General features: G+C 47.6%; 1 protein-coding gene across 1 annotated transcript in view; it reads right to left on the bottom strand.

Annotated features, from left to right (window-relative positions):
* Window positions 1–230: 230 nt before the first annotated feature.
* PAX2 (paired box 2) overlaps window positions 231–22,539 on the bottom strand; it is a 106,405-nt gene continuing 84,096 nt past the window's right edge. The window contains exons 8-10 of the mRNA XM_034776607.1: window positions 13,999–14,100; window positions 6,888–6,974; window positions 231–5,433 (exon numbers count right to left, since the gene is read on the bottom strand). Of these exons, the coding sequence (XP_034632498.1) occupies window positions 5,312–5,433; window positions 6,888–6,974; window positions 13,999–14,100 (311 nt within the window). The 3' untranslated portion in view covers window positions 231–5,311. The remainder of the gene's footprint in view (window positions 5,434–6,887; window positions 6,975–13,998; window positions 14,101–22,539) is intronic.

The raw sequence follows: 22,539 nt of genomic DNA, 5'->3' as shown, positions 1-22,539 counted from the left end.
TAGAATGCATATGGCTCCTTCTCTCAAGCAGAGTGACAGTTAGAAGTAGTGGTGTTTATTGTTTACAGGGTGTCCAAAGGGTATAGGTGCAGGGACTGTGACAACCCAGAAACCCCGGGGTGAATCTACAGGAGAGAAAGAAAGAGAAACAAGCCAGGAGCCAGCAGGGTGACATACAAAAAAAAATTGTTTTTATTTCTCATGTGCGCACACACACACAAAAAAAAAGGAGAAGAGGAGGAAGAAAGAAGAAAAGATTCAAACAGAATTGAAGCAATGAGGAAAAGCCAAGAATGGCTGCAATAGCCTAGAACAGGTATGACCCTACGCCTGACAATGCCCTCCTCTCCCACCCAGCTTCCTCCCAACGGCTGCTGCTAGTTCTGGTTTGATTGTGTCGTCAGTTCTAGAATTGTTATTTGATCCCTTTTTCCTGCCTTTCAAATCTTTGTCACCTTCCCAGACCTGAGTGGGGAGCACATTGCAGTAGCATGGGTGAGTCCTACAGAAACCCTCATCCAGTCAGTCCCGAGCAAGACGGGTCTGGCTGTTGTTTCTTTCCTTGGGGACTGCAGATCCTTTGGGCGAAAAAAGTAATTTTTTTTTCAACAGTTCAGTAAAACAAGATTCCTTTTGGGGGGAAAATGTATCCAGAATAACACTCGCGAGGAGAGATGGGTGCAGGGTTGTTTGGGTTTTGTTTCTTTAATATCCTCACATTCACGTTGTGATTAGTTCTGAAGCCTTGCTCTGAATTTGACTCAGCACTATTGATGGATCAGAAAGCATGCAGACATGGCCCCGTTTCAGCACCCTGAGGTAAAAACCCCCACATTTACAGGTCATAAAAGGTGTCGCTTTAATGGAATCATCCCTCCCTCCCTTCCCTCCCCCATTGCTCCCATATCCCAGCAAGGCCGCTAAACAAGAGGTCAGTTAATGAGAGGACACAGGAACTTCAGAGAACAGGCCTCAAGTGCCACCAGGTTCCAAATGCCGCATTTCCTGTTCCTTCCAGCAAAGCACATCATTTGCAACAGCTCATGGGATTCTTTCCCCCGAAAGAGAAAAAAAATGGGTTGTGCCACCCTTCTGCTTGGTCTGTTAGAGAGAGCAAACATGGCGATGGAGCAAAGAATGAATGGAAAAGACAAGGAGAGCAAGGAAGAAGAGTAAAGAAAAGAATGACAATAAAGAGAAGAGAGAGAGAGAAAGAGGAAAGGAAAATGAGAGGGAAGGGCAGTGGAAATCATTGCTATTGCTAATAATACTTTACACTTCTGTAGAGCTTTCTATCCAAGGACCTCAAAGCAGTTGGCGAAAGTAACAAATTCAGCCTCACCACCACTCTGTAAAGTAGGGAAGTATGATCATGCCCATTTGACAGGTGGGGGACTGAGGTGCAGAGAGATGATGTTACTTGACAATGTTTCCCCAAAGCCAAGAAGAAAACTCAGGAGTCCTATCTCTGTCATCTGGTCTGACCACTGGAAACATCAGTCCCCTCTCCAGAAGTGATGGTGGGCTAGAAATGAAGGAGTAGTGGAGGAAGAAATAAAGGGTGTTGGGGAGGAAGATAAAGAGGAGAAATGAAAGGAGGGAGAGGAAAATAAAGGACAGCAAGGGAAGGAAAGAGAGCAGAATGGAGGAGAGACGTGAAACACAGCGACAGATTTAGCTGGATTTTGCATAGTGATTTTGTTTTCCTTCCAAACTTTATTTTTTGTTTGTTTTTTGTTGTAATTTTTTTTAAGAAAAATGAAAAAAAAATCCACCTAAAATAAACCAACTCCCAGGCTCCTGGGGAAGGAGCCCTTCTACAATTTGGCTGTTCCCTCGGGTTCTGGATTTGTGCTGTGCTTTATTGAACAGATAGTTTTGTTTTCAGTGAGCACAACGAGACTTGCACAGTACAGACAGAGCGTTCCTTATGTACAGGATGAGACGAGGCTGTTTTAATAACTACCATGATGAAGATGGAGATGAACTTATATACAAGAGGAATTGCCTTCACATTACACACATTATCTTCCTACAAAGCAGCAATTGTTTTTGCAAATAACATAATATTAAATAATTGGTAGAATTTTTGTGTTTCCTGCATAGTCCAATCTAATGGAATCTATATGAATATTGATGGTTTTCTTCTGCATAATATCACCACATAAATCCCCGTGTCAGCTACTAGACTTTAGCTATAATACTGCTTTACAATGCATCCATCGACTGTAACTCAAAACAACCAACACAAGAAACTCTTTGGCAAATGTAATTCAGTACATTCGCATGGGGCTTTACGGGGGAGGTGATGGAAGAGGATAAGAATGCCTGGTCCTCTGCATATTACTCTGTACTTCTGTTTTCCTGATCAAACCCACTTGCTGTTCTTCTAAACTTTCCAGGCCAAATCAATGCATGGGAGAAATCCCCTTGCATCAGTGGAGTTAAACCAACTATGAATTTGGCCCTCTGAGCATCAAATTAAACCAGCCATGACTGAGCCAACCAAATCCTGCCTTCTCAGCCTGTACTATCTCTCTGTGAAATGCCATCATAAGAGTGGACTTTTCTCAATGGTAGTTGCTTTGGAACAGGCTTCCTGAACTGCATGTTGTCCAATGTGAGGTGTGTCAGTCTCATGTTTTCTAGCCCCTTGGGTTATTCTAGTTGTCAGGCTGGGTGAAGCTGGATTTTGGACAAGGAGAGCAGAGGTACTACTGAGAGAATCAAATGGGGACATCACGGCTTATGGTCCAGCATTTGTCTAGTATGTGGGGGACAAACCAAGGGGATGATAAGGGTGAGTTTTTAAAAATGATTAACCAGTGTCTCTTTTTTCATAGACTGAGACAATAGGCAAAATTCTCAGCCCAGTCACAATGACATAAATCTGGATAAATTCCAATAACCATTGACTTCAGTGGGTTCACAGTAATGAATCTGGAGCAACTCCATTGACTTAGTGGAGGTGGAGTAACTCTGTTGACTTTACTGGAGTTACTCAAGATTTACCAGAACAGATTTTAGGCCCTTATCTTCTGTGTAAACAAAAACACTCCCTCTTAGCATTCTGTGCCATCCCATTGCAGAAAACGCATCCATATGGTCACCCTGAGATATGCAAGTGCTGAAAAGAGCTCTGGGTGAGTGGGGTCTTTGGGCCCATACAGCCAGTTGCTGACGATGGACTTTTCTTGCCTTCAGTCTAACCCTGGAGACAGAAAGCTGAGTCAATGTGCACATTTCATTCAGAGGCTGGGAACCATGGGCTATATACAAATGCTAGTTTTGGAAATTGCTCCACGGTTCACATTTCCACCCTCAATAGGTTGACTCTATCCTGCCTTTATTCATGGACAGTGGCCCACTCATCTTATCCCAATCCTCTCTCTAAACCAACAATAAGAATCTACCTCTTGCTGCCCAGGAGACCAGCTCTAGCCTTCATGTTTTCTTGACTAGCTTTTTGGGAGTGTCAGTCCAAAGAACAGGAGCATCTGAAGTTGCCAGCAATACAGGAGTAATAAGCATTTCCACTGACAATCAGCCTTTTGCAAAACAATGCTTGGCAATCACTGGGGAACCAAAGAGAGCAGAGAATCACTACAGAACCATTACAAGAGCATTCAGGAATCAGAGAGTGAATATTATGGGGGGTAATATAGGGTTGAGGGTGCAAGGATGAGGGTATAGGGGATAGATGTTAGGGTGCAGAACAAAGAGAACTAAGTGTAGGGATTAGGGTGAAGGGACCGTGGGAATGGGATAGGGCATAGATAGCAAGGCTGTAGGGGTTTGGGAATTGAGAATAAAACACTTAATGGGACTGTAGGGATTAAGATGTAGGTATTCAGGGACCGGTGTAGGGCACAGGTATTAAGGTGTGGGAGTTAAGATGTCAGGTTGACTGAGGCAGGTGTGGGTGAAGGGAGTAGGTGCAAGTTTAAGTGCATGGGAACCAAGTGTAGGGAACCAAGCAACAATCCCAGCCAATTCTGAATTTGTCTGTTTCAGCTCTGCTGGCTGAAGGGAGATCTAATGGACCTGCATGAAACCCCACACGTTCCTTTCTACCACAAGCGCAGTTAGAGCAAGAGACTGGGTTTGTTTTCTTTGTTTGATGACAACTGACACGGAAAAAGCTGACTTCCCACGGGGTGCGTTTAGTTGGCTGGTTTGTTTGGTAATTTTTTTTTTTGCCAGATGTGAATTGTCCACACTGCTCCCCAGAGAATGGGATTGGGATTAGGAAAAGAGGAGGTGATGGGGCCTCCAATCCTCTCCACAATCACATTCTAGTGCAAAACAGAAAGGAAATGAAACCCAAGAGTGAAAGGGGAGCATCAAACATCAGAGGAACTTGTGTGCCATTCGGGCGAGGGGATTTGGGTTTATTTTTCTAGGGTTTTTTTTATTTTGTTTTTTTGTTGATTTTTTTTTTTTTTTTTTTAGAAAATTGGGGATTTGTTCATTTTTTTTCCTTTTTACAGACCTTCATGACAAAGCATAAAAACACAGTTATATTTATATATCTATTTATATATTTCTTCATTTCATCGGTCGGTTGGTTGATGTCGCTCCATCCTCCTGTCTGAGCTGATTGTGTGTCACAGAAATCATGTTTGTGTGTGTTTCAACCCAACTCCGGCCTGTGAGGTCACAACACGCCGGGTGTGGCCTTCAAACGGAACCTTGAAGGAAGCCAAGACATGAAGAGAAGAGTGGGGATGGAGCACACAGAGAGACCTGGGGCGGGGAGGAGGGAGGAGGAGGAATGGAGAGTGTTGCACTTGGGCCTTTCCTTCACTGCCAGATGGGTTGCCTCTCTGTGCTGCCATCCCCATGCTAGCCAGTCCCTCAGGCCTTTGAAACAGGCTTGTCGGTTAGCGTTTTGAAGCATCCACCATGGAAGAAAGTTTCTCGAGGGAACAATTTGTTGCAGGTGGATTCCTCCCCACTTCACCCTGCCTCTACCGCTCCCTGGAGAACAGGATCCTGTATAAACAAGGGTTGCGGGTTGCATTGCTTGAATTCCCTCAGTCTTCAAAATCAGGGAGGCCTTGCATGGCTGAAGTGTGCCTGGGATGGTTTGAAGGTCTACAGCAGCAGGTGAGCTGGTCACAGGCCTTTCCTGTTGTCCATGGAAGTAGTTGAGTTGGGGCGAGGGACAGAGTGCAGGGGACGCGTATTTCTCAGTCCGATGTTGCGAGCGCTTCGATCCAGCACATTCTGCAGGGAAGGGGAGGGATAGCTGGGCGTGGAGGGGGACGGAGAAGTTCTCTTCACCCTTCCCGGGGATGGAGAAAGTTGATCAGACAGGTACAATATGAAGGCCTAAGCTGTCGCCCTGCAGTTTCATGTGGTTTCCATGGTAACTAGTGGCGGTCATAGGCAGCGGCAGCAGTGGGAGGTGCAGCGCCTCGGGATGTGGCACTATAATAATAAGGGGAACCTGAAAGTTAACACAGGAGAAGAATGGACTGGTTTGAAAGGACAAACAGTAAAAAAATAAAAATAAAAAAAGAAGAAAAGAAAACAAAACAAAACAAAAGAACAAAAGGAGAAGGACCAAAGGAAGGACCTGTGGCCAGGAGCAGGTGGGCCAACACTTCCACCCAACTGCTGTATTTCTCTGAGGATACATTGCCACACATCATGCTCCTGGCAGAGCTGGTCTCGCCAGGGCTGGGAAATCCTCTTTCCTGTAGACCAGCCGTTCCCATGCTATGGGCTGCGCCCCCACTTGGGGTTGTGCCATCAGCAGATGAGACTGCGATCCCAATTGAATATGATGGCACCTCCACCAAATGGCGCCCTCTGCTTGATGTTGCATGCACCTTGAGTGCACACCTATTTCTGCTGGGGCCCTGTGGAGGCGCTGCAAAATGAGCACCCTGTCCTGGATTCTTTGGTTGCTTTGTTGCTTTCTGGTATTGTGGGAATCAATAAGTCTCCAAATGGGGGTGTGCAGGCAAAACATCTGGGACCCATTGCTGTTGCCCTTCTGCACAGGGGCTGAGAGATGAGTGTGTGAGTATCACTCTGGCAGCACCCTGTACCTGAGCTACAGCAATTCATCTGCTGTAGGCCTCTAGGGGTTGGATTGACTGAACAGATGTGATATGGAGCTGCCAGCCATCTCCAAACACAGCTGGGGGAGAAACAAAACAATTGTCCGTTGTTTCATTGCTTGGGATTTTGGTCACACTTGGAAGAGAAGCATTCCGGGCGGTTATTGGATGGGAGTTAAATAGTGATTGATTATTAAGATCACATTTGCTGAGGTTTAACAACACTGGAATAAAATTTGTAGCTATTACCCAGTTGTTAAACCTTAGTGAATATGTAGTTAATAATCACAGCTTATTTATTTTACATACGATAAATCTCATCCTGTTCCCCTACAAGGAAATGCTGTGTGAGAGGACAGAGTTTTAGGGCTTTTCTCCCTCCCCCCAACAGATTTTACTTTTTTTGTGAACATTAGGTTCAGTGGGGCTCCAACCCTGCTGGACAGACTCCACCAGCCACCCACAAACTTGGTCAAATTGACCCAGGCATTGTGGGCATTGCTCCTGGGTGGAGAACTTGCTGACCACCCTTGGAATGGGCCCTGGGTGCAACCCATGGAGAAAGGAGAACCTGAAGTGGATTTCTGCCCTAATCTGAAGTAGAGTCTTGGAGCAGCCTCAGGCCAGAGAAAAAACAGATGTCATGAAAATACTCACTGACAGGCCAGATTGGACAGTGAGGGAAAGGACTCTTAGCCTGGCCAGATACTTGCAGACCCATTTCAGAAAACAAACGAACAAACAAAAAGAAAACAAAGAGACGTACAGAAGGAGCGCGAGGCGGGTGTGTGTGTGTGCGGGTGGGCAGGTACTCACTTAGTAACGCGGGGTTGCTGAATCGCCAGGCCTCATTGTAGGTCGTGTACTGAGGGTGACTGTAAGGGTTCCCCGAGAACTCACTCCCTGCAAGGAACACAGTGGGAAGTGAAACACAGTGGGAAAGACATGTCTCTATCCTTCCCCTGAGCTGGCGCTTAGGTTCATCTGACCGAGGCCATACCAGTTTGTGCAGTTTCCTCACCCACCTGGAAGTGCAACTTAAGGATATACAATTCTTTAATTTTCAGTGCAATGCTGCCAACCCTGGACAGTCAAAAAGCATGAGTCAGGCCCTCAAAATCACAAGATCTTTCTAAAATGTTTAAAATATTGGTGTCTTTTTCTTTGCCGCCTGGTTTCCAGATCTGCAGGGTGCACTGTGGGGTCATATTTTCAAGCTTTGCTCTGCAACCATGAGGGATAGGAATTTGCTTTTTTTTTTTTTTTTAAATGAAAGCCAAGATCCACACCTAATCCCATGACTCCAGGAGCTGGGCCTTTAAAAGAAACACCAAATATTGCAAGACTCATGATAAAACCACAGGAATTGGCAACACTGTCAATAGCAACTCGCGTTGGTCAGTTTTGTTCTTAGTAGGATGCTGGGGGTTGTGAAATAGGGAAAGTTTGTTAAGGAGGAAATCGTGGGTGGTGGTCATCAGAAGCACTTCACAGGGAAGTGAGGGGGAATGCTATATATGAACTGCAGAGTGGAATATGAATGCACAGCCCTTTATTTCCTCCCCCCTCCATAGCATCGTCCAAGACACAAGAGTGGCTCTGATGTTATGGGCGCCCCATTGATATTCTCTCAATGACTCTTTCAAGTACATAAAAGGTTGTTACAAGGAGGAGGGAGAAGAGTTGTTCTTAACCTCTGAGGATAGGATGAGAAGCAATGGGCTTAAATTGCAGCAAGGGCAGTTTAGGCTGGACATTAGGAAAAACTTCGTAACTGTCAGGGTGCTTAAGCACTGGAATAAATTGTCTAGGGAGGTTGTGGAATCTCCATCATTGGAGATTTTTAAGAGCAGGTTAGATAAACACCTGTCGGGAATGGTCTAGATCAGGGGTCGGCAACGTTCGGCACGCGGCTCGCCAGGGTAAGCACCCTGGCGGGCTGTGCCAGTTTTATTTACCTGCTGNAGAAAGAACCCAGTTCGCCTTTCAAACTCAAGCAGCATCCGTTGCACTAGCATTTGGAAAAATCACCTTTTGACTTGCAATCTGAGCAAGTTTTGTCATAGAATCATAGAACTGGAAGGGACCTCGAGAGGTCATCTAGTCTAGTGCCCTGCACTCATGGCAGGACTAAGTATTATCTCGACCAGGGGTCGGCAATGTTCGGCACGCGGCTCGCCAGGGTAAGCATCCTGGCGGGCCGGGCCAGTTTTATTTACCTGCTGACGCGGCAGGTTCGGCCGATCGTGGCCCCCACTGGCCGCGGTTCGCCATCCCGGGCCAATGGGGGTGGCGAGAAGTGGCGCGGGCGAGCGATGTGCTGGCTGCTGCTTCTCGCCGCCCCCATTGGCCCAGGATGGCGAACCGCGGCCAGTGGGGGCCACGATCGGCCGAACCTGCCGCGTCAGCAGGTAAATAAAACTGGCCCGGCCCGCCAGGATGCTTACCCTGGCGAGCCGCGTGCCGAACATTGCCGACCCCTGGTCGAGATAATACTTAGTCCTGCCATGAGTGCAGGGCACTAGACTAGATGACCTCTCGAGGTCCCTTCCAGTTCTATGATTCTATGACAAAACTTGCTCAGATTGCAAGTCAAAAGGTGATTTTTCCAAATGCTAGTGCAACGGATGCTGCTTGAGTTTGAAAGGCGAACTGGGTTCTTTCTGCCTCTGGGTTCTCTTTGTCTCTTCATCTTTGCCTGAGATGGGCCCAAACCAACATGCCTATGAACTCTGTGAAATGCTGGAAATCTGGATCAGGATCCAAATTTTGCAGCTTTGGCTCAGAAGAGCACCCAGTGCACCTCCCTCGCTACATGGGCTCTTCAGGGCTAATGAACTTGCAACTGAGAAAATATGACTGGAAGACAAACATTGAGGTCAGACTGGGTGATCATAATGGTCCCTTCTGATCTTAAAATCTATGAATCTGTTGAATAAGGAGATGGCATTTTTAAATAGATACTTGTTTGATCATCACCTCTCTTTAATGAAACTGCAGACAGGCTGGGAAAGAGCAATGCCAGCCGAGAGCTAATGCAATGCACTCAAATGTCACTGAACATAGGTCTGAACTTTGACAGTGGGAAAAGAACAAAGTGGCCATGGTGCCTGGTCTGTACAGTCTGATAATAACTTGCCAGCTATTCTCTGTAGGGACCAGAGTCCTTGGTAGAGAAACAATGAGTGTAGAAAGCATCCAGGCCTTCTAATAGAGATCCACAGCATGGAGGTTAAAGGCAATAAAGCAAAGTACATGGAATGCCTCAGACACAATTACCAAAGAGATTTCAATTCATTATTCTCTAATCTCTGCCAGTGCTTCCTTCTCAGGAGCATTAGAGCCAATAGGCCATATTCTCTGCTGGTGGAAACTGAGTCCATCGAGTCAACACAGCTACAATGATTTACCCTTGATAAGGTCCTATTGGGTTTTCTAAGGAATTTAGAATAATAGCATAAACTAGTCACCATAAAAAGGTCAACTTTTGTCAAGAGCTATACCCCCCCTTCCATCCTCCCCTCTCTGGGGTCTAAGGTACTGCAGTTACAGTAGTTCTTACTCTGAGGGCTTGTCTGCACTTGAAATGCTACAGCTGTACTGCTGTAGCACTTCAGTGTAGACACTACCTATGCCGACGGGAGGGGCTCTCCCATCAGTGTAGGTAATCCACCTCCTCGAGATGTGGTAGCTAAGTCAATGGAAGAATTATTCCGTCAGTTTAGTGCTGTCTACATGATGACTTAGGTCGGTTTAACAATGTTGCTCAGAGAGTTGGATTTTTCATACTCTTGACTGATGTAGTTAAAACAACCTAATTTTCTAGTGTAGACCAGGCCTGAGTAGAGGGAAATAGATCAGATTCTCAGATTCTACCGAGTTGGAGCTGTTGGCAAATGTTGACTTTATAATGGCAACCACTGAATGTGCTTCCAATCCAGAAACATCCAGTCCTGGAAACCCTGACGGATAGATGGGGGATAGTCAGAACATCCCTGCTACAGATAACACGGGATGCCCTGGGGGGCAGGCAGAGGGAGACTACACAGAGGCAGAGTACCAAGCATGGCCCTGCTGTAACACCACTGAAGTGTGCTGCTCAGCAGAGTTGTACCAGGGAGAAACCTAGCCCAGAGAGAAGGAAAAGGCCAACCAGATGGGCATTTCTGCTCCAAGCTGGCTCATATAGCATAGCCCATGTCTCGGTATGGCTGCGGGGGAGAGCAAAATTCTGATATTTCAAAGCCTCTCTCTCTCTCTCGCTCCCTTCTCTGTTGTCATCCTAAACTGTTTACAGTGATCCTAAACCACAGGTTAAGTAGAGGAGAAAGAGCCCCACTCTGGTGCAGCCATGGGGAGCTGGGGAGGATGGAGGGCAGCCATTGGAAACGGTGTTTATTGACGAGGAGTGAAAGCATGCATGCAGTAGGATAATGAGCTTTTGAGCTCAACTGTGACCAAGAGGAACTGAGCTATTGCCTTTCCCGATCGCTAATGAAACAAGTGTAATTTCCTCATCAGCATTGGATTCTGTTTAATGCTCCCCCCGTTGCTGCTACCAGCCCTCTGCAGGCTCCATGCTGCTCTCTCTAAACCCCTTCTCCTTTTGGAGAGTCCTCCAGAGGGTTTGCAGAGTGACTCCAGCAGGCAAAGGGGTTGAGGCTGGGGCTACCAGCTTCTCTAAGAAAGAGGGGGAAGGGAGTCAGGGATTGAAAGTGTCCTGTCACTTGAGCAGCAAGCCTCCCAAGCCTGGAACATGCACAGATCCAGCATAATATTAAAGTACTGTCTGATTAATCCTCCTTTGAGTGACCAATTCCTGTCCTTTGCAGGACGATGCACTCAGTGACCTAGTAGCTTCCATCCATCTCTAGAGCCAGTGAGACTAAGTTGCAGCTGTGAAATGTGTGCAAACAGGTGACTGTGAATGCAGGACACATCTTAAGGCAGCATCTGTATGAGCCAGAGGGATACTTGTACCACAGATTACCCATTTTGCACATGCCTTTGTGTCTCTAAGGAGGACAAACTCCTTTCTGTTACACCAGTGCAACCCCATTGATGTCAGCGGGGTTTTACTGATGTAACAGAGATGCATTTGGCTAGAGCGGGTCAAAATGTTTTAGAGGGAATAATTTTCCTTCTCAAAATGCTGCTTCAACTAAATTGAAATATTTCACAGGAATGTGTAGATTTCAATGACATTTTCAACAGACAAGTTACAAAATTATTCAAAATTGAGTATTTCGTTTAGACGTCCTTGTTTTGTTTCCACTTTCTCATTTCATCTTAACTTTCTTAACTGTTTTGTTTAACTTTCTTCTTTTGTTTTATTTTGTTTTGACATATATTATTGAAACTAAGCATTTTGATAGTATCAGAATGTTTTGTTTCAATGTTACTGCACCAAATATTTCAATATTTTGATTTTTTGTCACAATTTGAGATAAAAAACAAATTTTGAAATGTTGGAATTTCCTGCAGGACAGAAATTCCATGTGTGTCCCTTTGGATCCTGAATGCAATCCCCTGAATCTGAACCTTTCTTCACAGAGTCTGTGTTGTCTTATGATTCAGTTCTTTAGGCCATACATCTGCACCTCATGTCCAACCACAGAGTCACATCTATGCTCTGGCATCTGTATCATGGCAGCTTAACACAGGAACCAGTAAATCAGGGAGGACCCAAAGAGGCTCCAGTGGTGAGGACCTAGTTTCAAGATCCCTGCAATGGAGTGGACGTTCAAAGCAACTGGACGATGCAGCTCTCTGGCATGTCGGTACATTTGATTACATCCCAGGAAGATGTTCTCCGATTGGTCAGCAAGAAACCTTCTCTTACATAATTCCTGTTTCTGATACACTTAAAGAGTTTCCTACTATTTGTATCTAAGTCTCTGGATGTTTGCATTTCACATTCCCCATTGGGCCTATCAATGTCTATCTTATGTTCTATGGAACACAGTTATGATGGCTCCAGTTGGACTAGAATACAGGAATTGCCAGACTGGATCAGACCAGTGGTCCATCCATCCAGTCCAGTATCCTGTGACTGAAAGTGGCCAGCACCTGGCACTTCATAGGGAGGTGTAAGAAATACCACAGCATGTCCAAGTAGGCACCAGGAAAAATGTCCTCCTAACCCTCAAGTTGGCTTAAGTCCCAACATGGTTGGATTTTCATTTTCAGAAGGATACCTATTTGGCTTGAATAATTGCTTACACATTGCAATTTAACTAGCCTGTTTTTTTTCCTTACCTTCCTGCTTCCATTCTTTGTTTTGGGTGTCTGCATGCCCTGGGTGTTAACTCTGTTGTCATATGGGTAAGCTGAATTCCCTTACCCTTGACTTAAGGGTCTCTCTGATTAGCTTCCTCATTGTTGTCAAATGCACATTTTCTAAAGCGGACTGTCCCAGAGCTAGATTTTGGTATGATCTCTGCCATGGGGATGATGAACTTCATTATACAGTGGTCACTAGTATCAAGTGCCTCAAGGAGAATTACTTCTTAAATAGACTCCTGTGAGTTACTAAGCGTATGTCTACACTTCAAAAAGAGGTGTGTTCTTAATTTGGGTTAAAATAGCAGAGAAGGCACGGCAACACTACTTTAAGCATAAACCGGTTATAAGCTTTAAATATGTGATTACCTGAATTCACCCATTATGACTGGGTTTTAACTGCTATACATCACCTTTGTGTTCCCCTCGCCCTCGAACCAGCTGGGGGCCAAGCCAGCTCTTGGCACAACTCAGAGCAGGTTTGGGGCTGCTCTAAATAATGCTGACTCTGCACCACTTGGAGATTTCAACACACAGATAGCAGCGGGGCAAGCTTTGCAGCCCTTCTGCACTGCTGGAGTGGTGAAAGAGGCTGGAGTGGTGCAAGGGGCTGGAGTGGGAGCCAGAATCTGGCCCTATCACTTTTCCTGATCCTATAACCTGACAAGTATATCCCCAGTTATCTTAGGGCTGTAGGCAGTGGGTAGTTTGTTAGCCCTGGGCAGAGAACACTACTACTACTAGCCAGTACCTCTAGGGATGTAATCAGGGATTAGTCAGTTAAGGATATTAGGGCTCAGACCTGCACACATTTATCGTCAGTGATAGTGTTCACTGTTGTGAATAGCCCCGCTAACTAGCAGTATGCTCAATAACGTTTACCAGATCAGACCCTTAGCTAGCTATTCCTGGGGTCTGGGCAATGGCTAGTTGGCCTTTCTGTGAGCAGCAGGCAGTACAAGTTAGTTAGACTTGTGCTGAGTGAAGATATTTATCCGTAGCCAATAGGTAGCAGAGAGCCATTTGTCTCTTGGATGCATGGAGCAGGTAGCTAGATATCCTTATTCTGTGGGCAGTGGCTGTGTATAAGAGCAAGCAGTCTGTGGGTGGCTGGTTAGCCCTTGGGTTGTTGTAATAAGTAGTTTTCCTTGAGTTGTGCTACTTATTCCTGGTATGTGGGCAATGGGTTCTTAGTGAGTCTAGGCTGTGGGTAGCACTGTAGCCATCCATGGCTGTAGATAGTAAGTTACCATTTGCATCTGGTCCTTAGCTGTCCTTTGGACAAAAGACAGCTTGTTACCCTAGGTGGGTGGGTAGTTAATTATCCTGAGCCATGAATAGTGGATAATAATTTACTTGGACAGTTGGAAGTTAATTACGATAGTTAATGAATACTAAGATTAATTAATTACCATAGGTTATAGATAGCTAGTTGCCCTTAGCTGTGATGAATCAGTTTTCATGGGCAATGGTAGTGCATTATGTTTGACTGTGAGCCATGGGTAGCAGGCAGGGCTTTAAGGGCAGCAGAGATACTGATGGGAAGGGACTTAGAGCTGTAGCAGAATACTCCAGTGCCTGAGCAGAATGATCAAGGCCTATACACTGGCTAAGCACAACACAAATGCTTTTGGCATTGACTTACCAGGTACCATTCCTGCGAGAGTTGAGGTTGGGTAGCTGCCCTGTCCAGTCGGCGGGACATGGGGTGGGTAACCGGGCAAGGTGGTGCTCGCCATGTCACGACCTGGAAAGAGAAGGAAGTGGGGACAGAGGATGAGCAGTGACTTGAACTGAGATCCTTCAGCACAGAGCCTGGTGTCTCCTTCTTTCCAAGTGGCCAGGAGCCTCTTGGGCAAACACTCTGAGACTCTGCCTGGGACCTCTAACCTTCCTTTTCATTGGAAGATTTTCGTTTGGAGACCTTGATGCTTTTGAGTCCAAGCTGCAAAGAGGGCACTGAAAAGGAGCCTCTTCAAGGCTCAGAGTCATTCATTTCATCCCACTGTATACACTGAAGCTAGTTGGGCAGCTTGGATCTATTTAACCTAATAGAAGCAAATCTAAGCTGCATAGGAAGTTCTACCACATTCATCACTGGAGTAGCTGAGTTCCTGCATGTGGTGCAGGCAGAGAGAGGCGGCATGATCCAGTGCCTAGAGCTGTCAGAAGACCTGGCTTCCATTCCCAGCTCTGCCACTGTCCATCCTTGGGCAAATCACTTCACTTCTCTGTGTCTCTGTTTCCCCTCCCACTATTTGTCGGTCTAGGCTGTAAGCTCTTTGGGGCAGGGAGTATCTCTTCCCACATGTGCACAATACCTAGCACAATAGGGCCCCTCTAGGTGCTGCTGTCATACAAATAAAAAATAGGACCTGGGGTTTTAATTTGATCCCTTCTTTACTTCTGTCACAGATACAAGTTTTCACTGGTTCTTTTGCAAGCCCCGGAGTCAGGACGCCTTCGCCTGCAGGGGATGGGCATGGGGATGGGTGCGGGAGGAGAGGGGCACAGGCCGGTAGATGACGGGTTTATTTTTCACCGCTGAGTAAGTGCAGCTGTAGGCTCCTTGCCTGCTGCCAGAGGCATGTCCTCATTGGGACGGGTTCATCTGGAAGCGGGCCAGCGAGGAGGGCATTTTGCTGTGAGTGCTCATTGCATTTAAATGAACTAAAATCATCTCAGAAGCTGCTGGGAGTTTCAAGCCAAAACCAAAATAAAAACCCCTCTAAATAAATTAAGACAATCCTTTCCCCACCGCTGCTGGGATCTTCCCAGCTCAACCTCCTATGCTGCCTACCGAGATCTCAGCCCACACCAGCCCTCCAGATTCCTCTGCTGAGCTGGAGCTTGCCATGGAGCTTGTGCCGTTGGCTGCTGCCTTGTTAAATCCATTCTCCGTTCTGTTTGGAGACCTGAATCCCAATTCTCCTTCATCTGTGCCCATGTGAATCAGGACCAGCCACCCCCCAGAAGTCAACAGAGTAGCACTGGTATATGTAAATGTAAGGAAAACCAGGCCCACTGTTTCAGCTCAGCTTATGGGAGAAATCAAATCTGTGGACTGGGCCCTGGAACCAGCCTTACATTCAACACTCAGGGTAAATGAACCCTACCTCCCAGCAGAGGGTGAGTTCTCTCTAGGGGGTGGTGGGTAGAATCAGTGTTACAGCTTTTGGACTTTGACTAGTGATTGGCGAACCAGACTGGTTAAAATAAGAAGAAATGCAAGCCTTGGTCTGTCCCTTGAGAGGGTCCCCACCCATTGCCATCTCTCCTCACCCTGGATGGTGGGAATTGGCAGGTTGGTTCTGCTGCACTCTGTCCATCCCCCAGAGGCAATGCCTAAGAGTGCATCGTGCCATTCTATAGGTTCTTATCCCACCCTCATCACGGTGGTACCTTAGTGATTTCCAGTCATGCATTAAGCAACGTAACTAACATCTGTCATGTGTGGGTTGTTCTTTCTTTCATCCTCTCCCTCGGGGGAGAATTATGTGTACAGTGGAGCGTCCATGCTTCGGACTCGCTGGGCTTTCCCAGGCTGAGCAGCCTGGCACATTACAGCAGGTGTCAAGTGGGGAAAAATGTCACCGAAAAGTGGTGGAGACCTCTCGGCTTGATATCCCTGTACTGAAATGCTGCCGTGGCAGGTGAAGTACATACACGTTGACATTCCTACTCAAATGTGGGGAGGCAGGCACATGCACACAAATCACACGAGATCTACGCCCACTCAGATCTAGGTACACCCCCTTCAGATTCATATCCAAGTATAGGCACCCCCCGACTCACATTCATACCCAGATGTAGGCACACCCTTCACTCTACATTCACACCCAGATGTGGAAAATACAGTTGGAGTTGGACACCTAATTCCCTAAGGCTCCTTCAACAGTGCCAGCTTGGAAAAAGAAGGTGACAGCTCTCCTCCGTCTGGGTCAGTGTGGCGATGCAGACTGTGCCACCATCTTGGCTGTGGTGGAATCAAACCAGATTACACATCAGAGTTTCTCCATGGGTTTCTCTGCTGACATCACATGGGGGCCCTGCTTTACTTTGCTGGGGTTTCACTTGGTTGTAGATTGGTAGAACCTGTGACACTCTGGGGTCACGGGGGGTAAAGCTGCCTAGTTCTTTAGATGGGGTTTTGGTTGCCTCTCAAAAAACATCAATGGCCTCATTGAGGAACATTTTTTCAGGGTGGCGAACACTCACTGACATCAATGGGACTATTCAAATAAGAAAGAGAACGACAAGGGGAATAAGAGTTCTGCAGTGGAGCCCTGGAGCATGCCCTGCACTCAAACTTCTTTCAGTGTCAGTGCGCAAACAGGCTCATCACATAAGTTCCCTGTAAGCTGCATGGCCGCCATGCAGGCAGGGAGAGCCCAGCCTAGGCCCACCGGAGCTGCCGGGGAGAGGAGCCCTTCGCCTGGCTCAGCCCAGCCCAAGCCCACCAGAGCTGCCAGGGAGACGAGCCCGTCTGTCGGCCCGGCCCAGCCCAGTGCCACCGGAGCTGCGGGAGCCCGTCCGCCGGCCTGGCACAGCCCAGGCCCGCTGGAGCTGCCTGGGAGAGGAGCCCCTCCCCCAGCCCGGCCCAGCCCATGCCCGCCAGAGCTGCCATGGCTGGGGAGAGGCACCTCTCATCTGGCCCCGAGCTGCTGCCGTGAGAGAAGGCTGAGGGGTGTCCTCTCTCACCACCACAGACCCGGGGCAGCCTGGACCCCAAACCCCTCATCACAGAGCCCGCGCCCTCAGCTGGAGCCCTCACCCCCTCCCACACCCCAACCCTCTGCCCCAGCCCTGAGCCCCCTCCCGCACCCCAATCCCCTCATCCCCGGCCCCATCCCAGAGCCTGCACCCCCAGCCAGAGCCCTCATCCCCCCACACCTGAACCCTCTGCCCCAGCCCTGAGCCCCCTCCCACATTCTGAACCCCTTGGCCCCAGCCCCGCCACACATCACCTCCATATTGGTGCACAGAACAAAATTCATTCTGCACATGGATGTAAAAAATTAGAGGGAACACTGCTCATCACCCACCTGAGCTCACAGGTCAATGACAAAGCCAGATTGCTGTCTGCTTTCTGACAAGCCTCCATTGCCAGGCCATTCCCGCAACCCAGGAACCTCCTGAGTGATCAAAACGGAGTCCTTGACTCAACTGTGGCTCTCTGAGCTAGAGAACGGAACCTTGAGCTTTCTCCCATCTACAGTTCCCTGGCCTGAAGGCAGAGAGATACTGAAGGAACCTGCATCTCCTGAAACATTTCACCGTGCTCTGCTCCAGAGGCTGCTTGTCGAATGTGCAACTAGAGGAACATTGCTGGAGATAGCTTGGGCTAGGCGAGACACAGAACTTAGAAGCACCAAGACGCTGCCTTTAAGCTTGGACCAAGAGATCTCACAATACTGTTTTGCTTCCTGGTCTCCTACTGGGAGGTTCTCAAAAGAGCCAGAAAATAAGGGATAGAGATTTTAACAATGCAAACCTCGATGAAAAGGGAGACGTTAGAGGGAATAACAACAACATAGGAAGTAGAAGGTAGAGGTGGCACTGTTTGCATTGGGCACTTTCCAAACTTAAAGTAGTCATGGGCCCTGAGCTGAAAAGCTTAATGCACTGAAAGGACATAAAACACATTCCCTAGATGGTAGAGCCAGAACTGCCACCTTGGGTCATCCAGTCTGAGTCACCACACACTTTTGCAGGATGGAGTTCCTACTATTTGATAGACTCCAAGGCCAGAAGGGACCATTGTGATAATCTAGTATGACCTTCTCTATAGCACAGGCCAGAGAACTTCCCCCAAATAATTCCTGTTTGAACTCATTCAGAAAAACATCCAATCTTGATTTAAACATTTCCAGTGATGAGGACTCCACCACAACCTTTGGTAAGATGTTCCAATGGCTAACTGCCTTCACTGTTACAAATGTACACCTTATTTCTGGTCTGAATTCGTCTAGCTTCAACTTCCACAGCCATTGGATGGTCTTAGATCTTTCTCTGCTAGACTGAAGAGCCCATTATCAAATATTTGTTCCCCATGTCAGTACATCTAGATGGATCAAGTCACCCCTTAATCTCCTCTTTGTTAAACTAAATAGATTGAGCCCCTTGCATCTATCGCTATAAGGCGGATTTTCTAAACCTTTCAGCATTCTTGTGGCTCTCCTCTGAACCCTCTGCAATTTGTCAATATACTTTTTTAATTGTGGGCACCAGAACCGGACACAAGATTCCAGCAGAGGTAAAATAACCTACTTGCTCCTGCTCATCTAACCTGTCTGTGAATCTCTGCTATGTTGGTCCCTCAGTTGCCTCCCACAGGAGTCTGTTCCATTGTCCAACTGCCTTGGCAGGTAAAAAGTTTCCCTAGTATCTAGCTCAGATTTTTCCTTCTTTGACCTCAGGCTTCTGCTCCTTGTCTTAGCAGCTTCTTACACTGTGAAGAAGCCTCTTTCTTCATTTCAATTGTTAGCTCTAAAGCTGGCCCATTTGAAGACTTCATAACTTTATCACCTCCACTCTCTCCCCACCACACCTCTTATCTTTCAGCCTTTGAACCATTGTTGTATTAGTTGCAGCTTCTTAATCTCTTTCCTTAGCTGGGGGCTAGGACTGCTCACAGCAGTCTGGTGATGCATGCACCAGAGCAATGATACTGGGATGGGAGGGAGCAGTGCAACAGAGTGGGGAGGAGAGGGATGCACAGGAGGGTACAGGGAGTGGGATGCAAGAAGAGGCAAGCAGAACAGGATGGGGTGTGGGCGGAAGCAGTGCAGGGGGCAGGGATGGGAGAAAGATGCTCTGAAGCTTCTGGACTGTCCTTTCTGCTCCTCCATCCTCTCTGTGGGGTCAGGGTGCATGGTGATGTGGTGCCAAAACCCTTTTCCCTAGGAAAAGTGACTGCTGTGTCATCTCAGACCCAAGCTAGGGTTCCTTGGTAGAGGAGTATGGTACATCTCCATTGAGAGACTTCTGAATGGGAAACCCAGATGTGGCAGAATTGGGCCAAGTCAAATTGGCCATCAGAGTACTCAGTGAAGACCCAAGTAGAACCTAGTTCTCAGGGAGGTAGGCTACCAGACAGAAACCCTGGGCCCCCAACCTAGGTGTCTATGTCAGGGACTCACTCAGCTCAGAGATCTAAAATGTGGCTATAGACTAGCACCCATGGTCGTTTGTGCCCTCAAGAATGAGGCAAGTGTCAGAAAATATGGAAGAGAAGACTGTATGGTGGGATCAGGCCCAATCCAAGTTTGACATGGCAAACCTCTACCCTCACGTCAATGAATGGCATCACTCTGCCATCATGGCAGGTATTGCCAGCGGCGTACAGGTGAGTCAGCTTGGGTGACCTTGGTTTGTATAGAGTTAGGCATGTGATAGATGGCAAAGTCTTTCAGACTCTCTCATTACTTGGGCGGGCCTTATCAATTTCAGGTGCCCGAATCAATGCTAGGTTGTAGCGCCTGTCTAGGTGGTGAGAGAGGGGAGTTTCTATGTCTGAGTGCTGCTTATTCTGAGTGCACCATACAATCCCCAACATGTCTGCCTCTAGCACATCTGTCTCAGATAGGTTTGCTGGCAGTCAAAAAGGCAAATTTGCTATGTGTGGTCTCCTCCAGGGATCTGGAACCTTTACGGCCAGCAAAGAACTCTGAGCACTGGGACCTCTTTGCAACAAGTCTGTCTGCAGTGAGGACACAAGTATATGACACATTTCAGTGCAAAATGACAAATGTGGTGAATCAGTGTCAAGGTACCTGTACCAAGTGCACTGTGGTCTAGCGTGATCACTCCCTACCTTTGTAGCCTGGAGATTTGCATGGCCACCCAGCAGCGTAGAAGCTGAGCATCTCCCACATAACTGGGGAGAAGCTGCCCTTCCAAACCGGGGTTCAATAACCAACCCAGGACAGATTAGCCTCAGGCAGTTGCAGGTCTCTATATCCCAGCGTAGCACAGCAGGTCTGGCTGGCACCCAGAAGGAGAGAATCGTGGGTGGGCAGGAGTGAGGGGTGATATGGGCAGAGGTTAATCCTGTTTGCATAGACCCCAGGCACATGGGGTTTTTCCAGTCCCTCCTCTGCTTTATTTCTCTTTTAAAGCATTGAATTTTCAGCTCTAATCCTTTCTAAACCACAACATTTTTCAGGCGCTCTGTGTAAGTGAAACCATAATCTCTGGTAAAACAGACTGCTTAAGCTGCTGCAGCATTAGGCCAATCTGATCCAGCCCCTGGATTTCCTCTCTGCCCAGCCACCACAGAGAGGATTTCAGCTTGAAAGGTTTACTAAAGCCCTCGCAATGGGAACAACAGCGCCAGGCCTTGCCTTGCAAAGCTGGGCAGGGTTAAGGGACCAGAAGCTATTTGTCCCAGTGTTTTGAGGTGGTTAAAGCACCTGCCAGACTTGCAGTGGAGATGATCCCAGTCCCCACTTGCACACATCAGGGCTTAGGAAGAAAAATTCCTCACACCTTTCAAAGGCAGCACCTCAAACTCAATGGAGGGGATATAGGGGTGGAGTGCAACACAGCATGGGTGACAGGGATGCAGATATACCAGAGACCTTCCTCTGGTGGGCAAAGAGTGCATGATCAGAGGGCAAAAGATGAGCATCTGTCTGTCAGTCTACACTAGGAAACTGCATAGTTGTAACTCACTTGCAAGACAACTCCACTGGTGGACAACACATAAACATGTCTACCACCATGTTATCTAACCCTGCCCTGAGTAAAAGCACCTATGTTTGTCTGCAACATAGCTTTCCCCATTGCTACCACTGGTAGAGCTACCCAGGTAGTGAAGTACAGCTACACAGTGTGCCATGTAGACAAGATCGATCAATTGATCCCATCCTCCTAAGAATCTGTCTCTCTCTCACACACATACACACACACACCCCTAAGCAGCTAGAAGAGACACCCATTTTTCATTTTAACTCATCCCAAACTTCAGTTGCAGATTCAGTCTGGATGGCCCTTTTCACTGTAGCTCTTCAATCCTGTGGTATTTCAGGTAAAGGAAGGCAGACCTCTCCCCACATCTCCCCCCACGCACAGACATCCTGGAAGTGGCATCAGTCCAACGAGCCATGGCGCTGCAATACGCTGGCTTGTCTCTTTCTCACTGGGAGGGGCGTCCCTCGGTAAGATTGCATTAGGGAACCCCGGCAGTATCTGTCAATGTCTTATTACTATGGAAATCAACCAGCAATTGAATCAGAAATGGAACAGCTTGTGACCCCTCCCAAGAAGTGAAGAGCCTCATCCTATCTTATTCTAGGTTCCCTACACATTGTAAAGGACGCTCGGTGTCCAGATGCTGCCCAGAGTCATGTTGGGGAAAGTTTTGGGGGGCCAGAGGTGTGGGGGGTGTAGCTACTATGACACTCATCTGTGACAGAGCTGCAGAGGACTAAATATCTTCCCCACTTTCAGCTCCTCTCTCCCCCCTGCTCTGGCTGAGTTATGGCTGTTTTCCTTCCCTCCTAATACTCTCCTCTGTTATCCTGGTGGGCAGGCGGAATTGGTGATCTCTGGCCTAAATTCCCCCCACAATTTTGGCCAGACAGAGTGAGAGGAAGATTCACAGCTTTGGGTTCCTTCGGAGACTCATCTCAGCATTTATTGCCCTCTCTGTGGCTGATGGGGGGCGGGGGAAGCGGGTTGGTTTGCAGGAGGGATAAGCTGCTTGTTTTTCAGTGCCGGTTTCCTGGAGGACAAACTAGCTGCATTCAGGGTTTCTTTTCTTTACACAAAACAAGGAAGGGAATTCCTGGATGGCATGTCCCCACTCAAGGGGTCACTAGGCACACCCTCTTAATGCACTGCTGTGCACTGTCTTGCCAATATTTATGAGTCCCTCAGCATTTCCCTGGTCTATCTAAGGTCTTTATCTGGCCCCCACTCCTATTGTATCTGAGCACTTCCTGATCTTTAGTGCATTTATCCTCACCCTGCCCCTGTGAGGTAGGGAGCACTATTATCCCCATTGTACAGATGGAGAACTGAGGCATGGAGATGCTAAGTAACTCACCCAAGGTCACACAGGAAGTCTGTAGCAGTGCAGGATCTTGAACCCAGCTCTCCCACATCCTATGCTAATACTCTAACCATCGAACCAGCCGCCTTCCCTATGGCAGCTCCCCCTCACTTAGAACAGATTGTCCTG

Source organism: Trachemys scripta, chromosome 7 (assembly GCF_013100865.1).
Source record: "Trachemys scripta elegans isolate TJP31775 chromosome 7, CAS_Tse_1.0, whole genome shotgun sequence".
NCBI lineage: Eukaryota > Metazoa > Chordata > Testudines > Emydidae > Trachemys > Trachemys scripta.
This window is presented reverse-complemented; position numbering and strand designations above follow the sequence as displayed.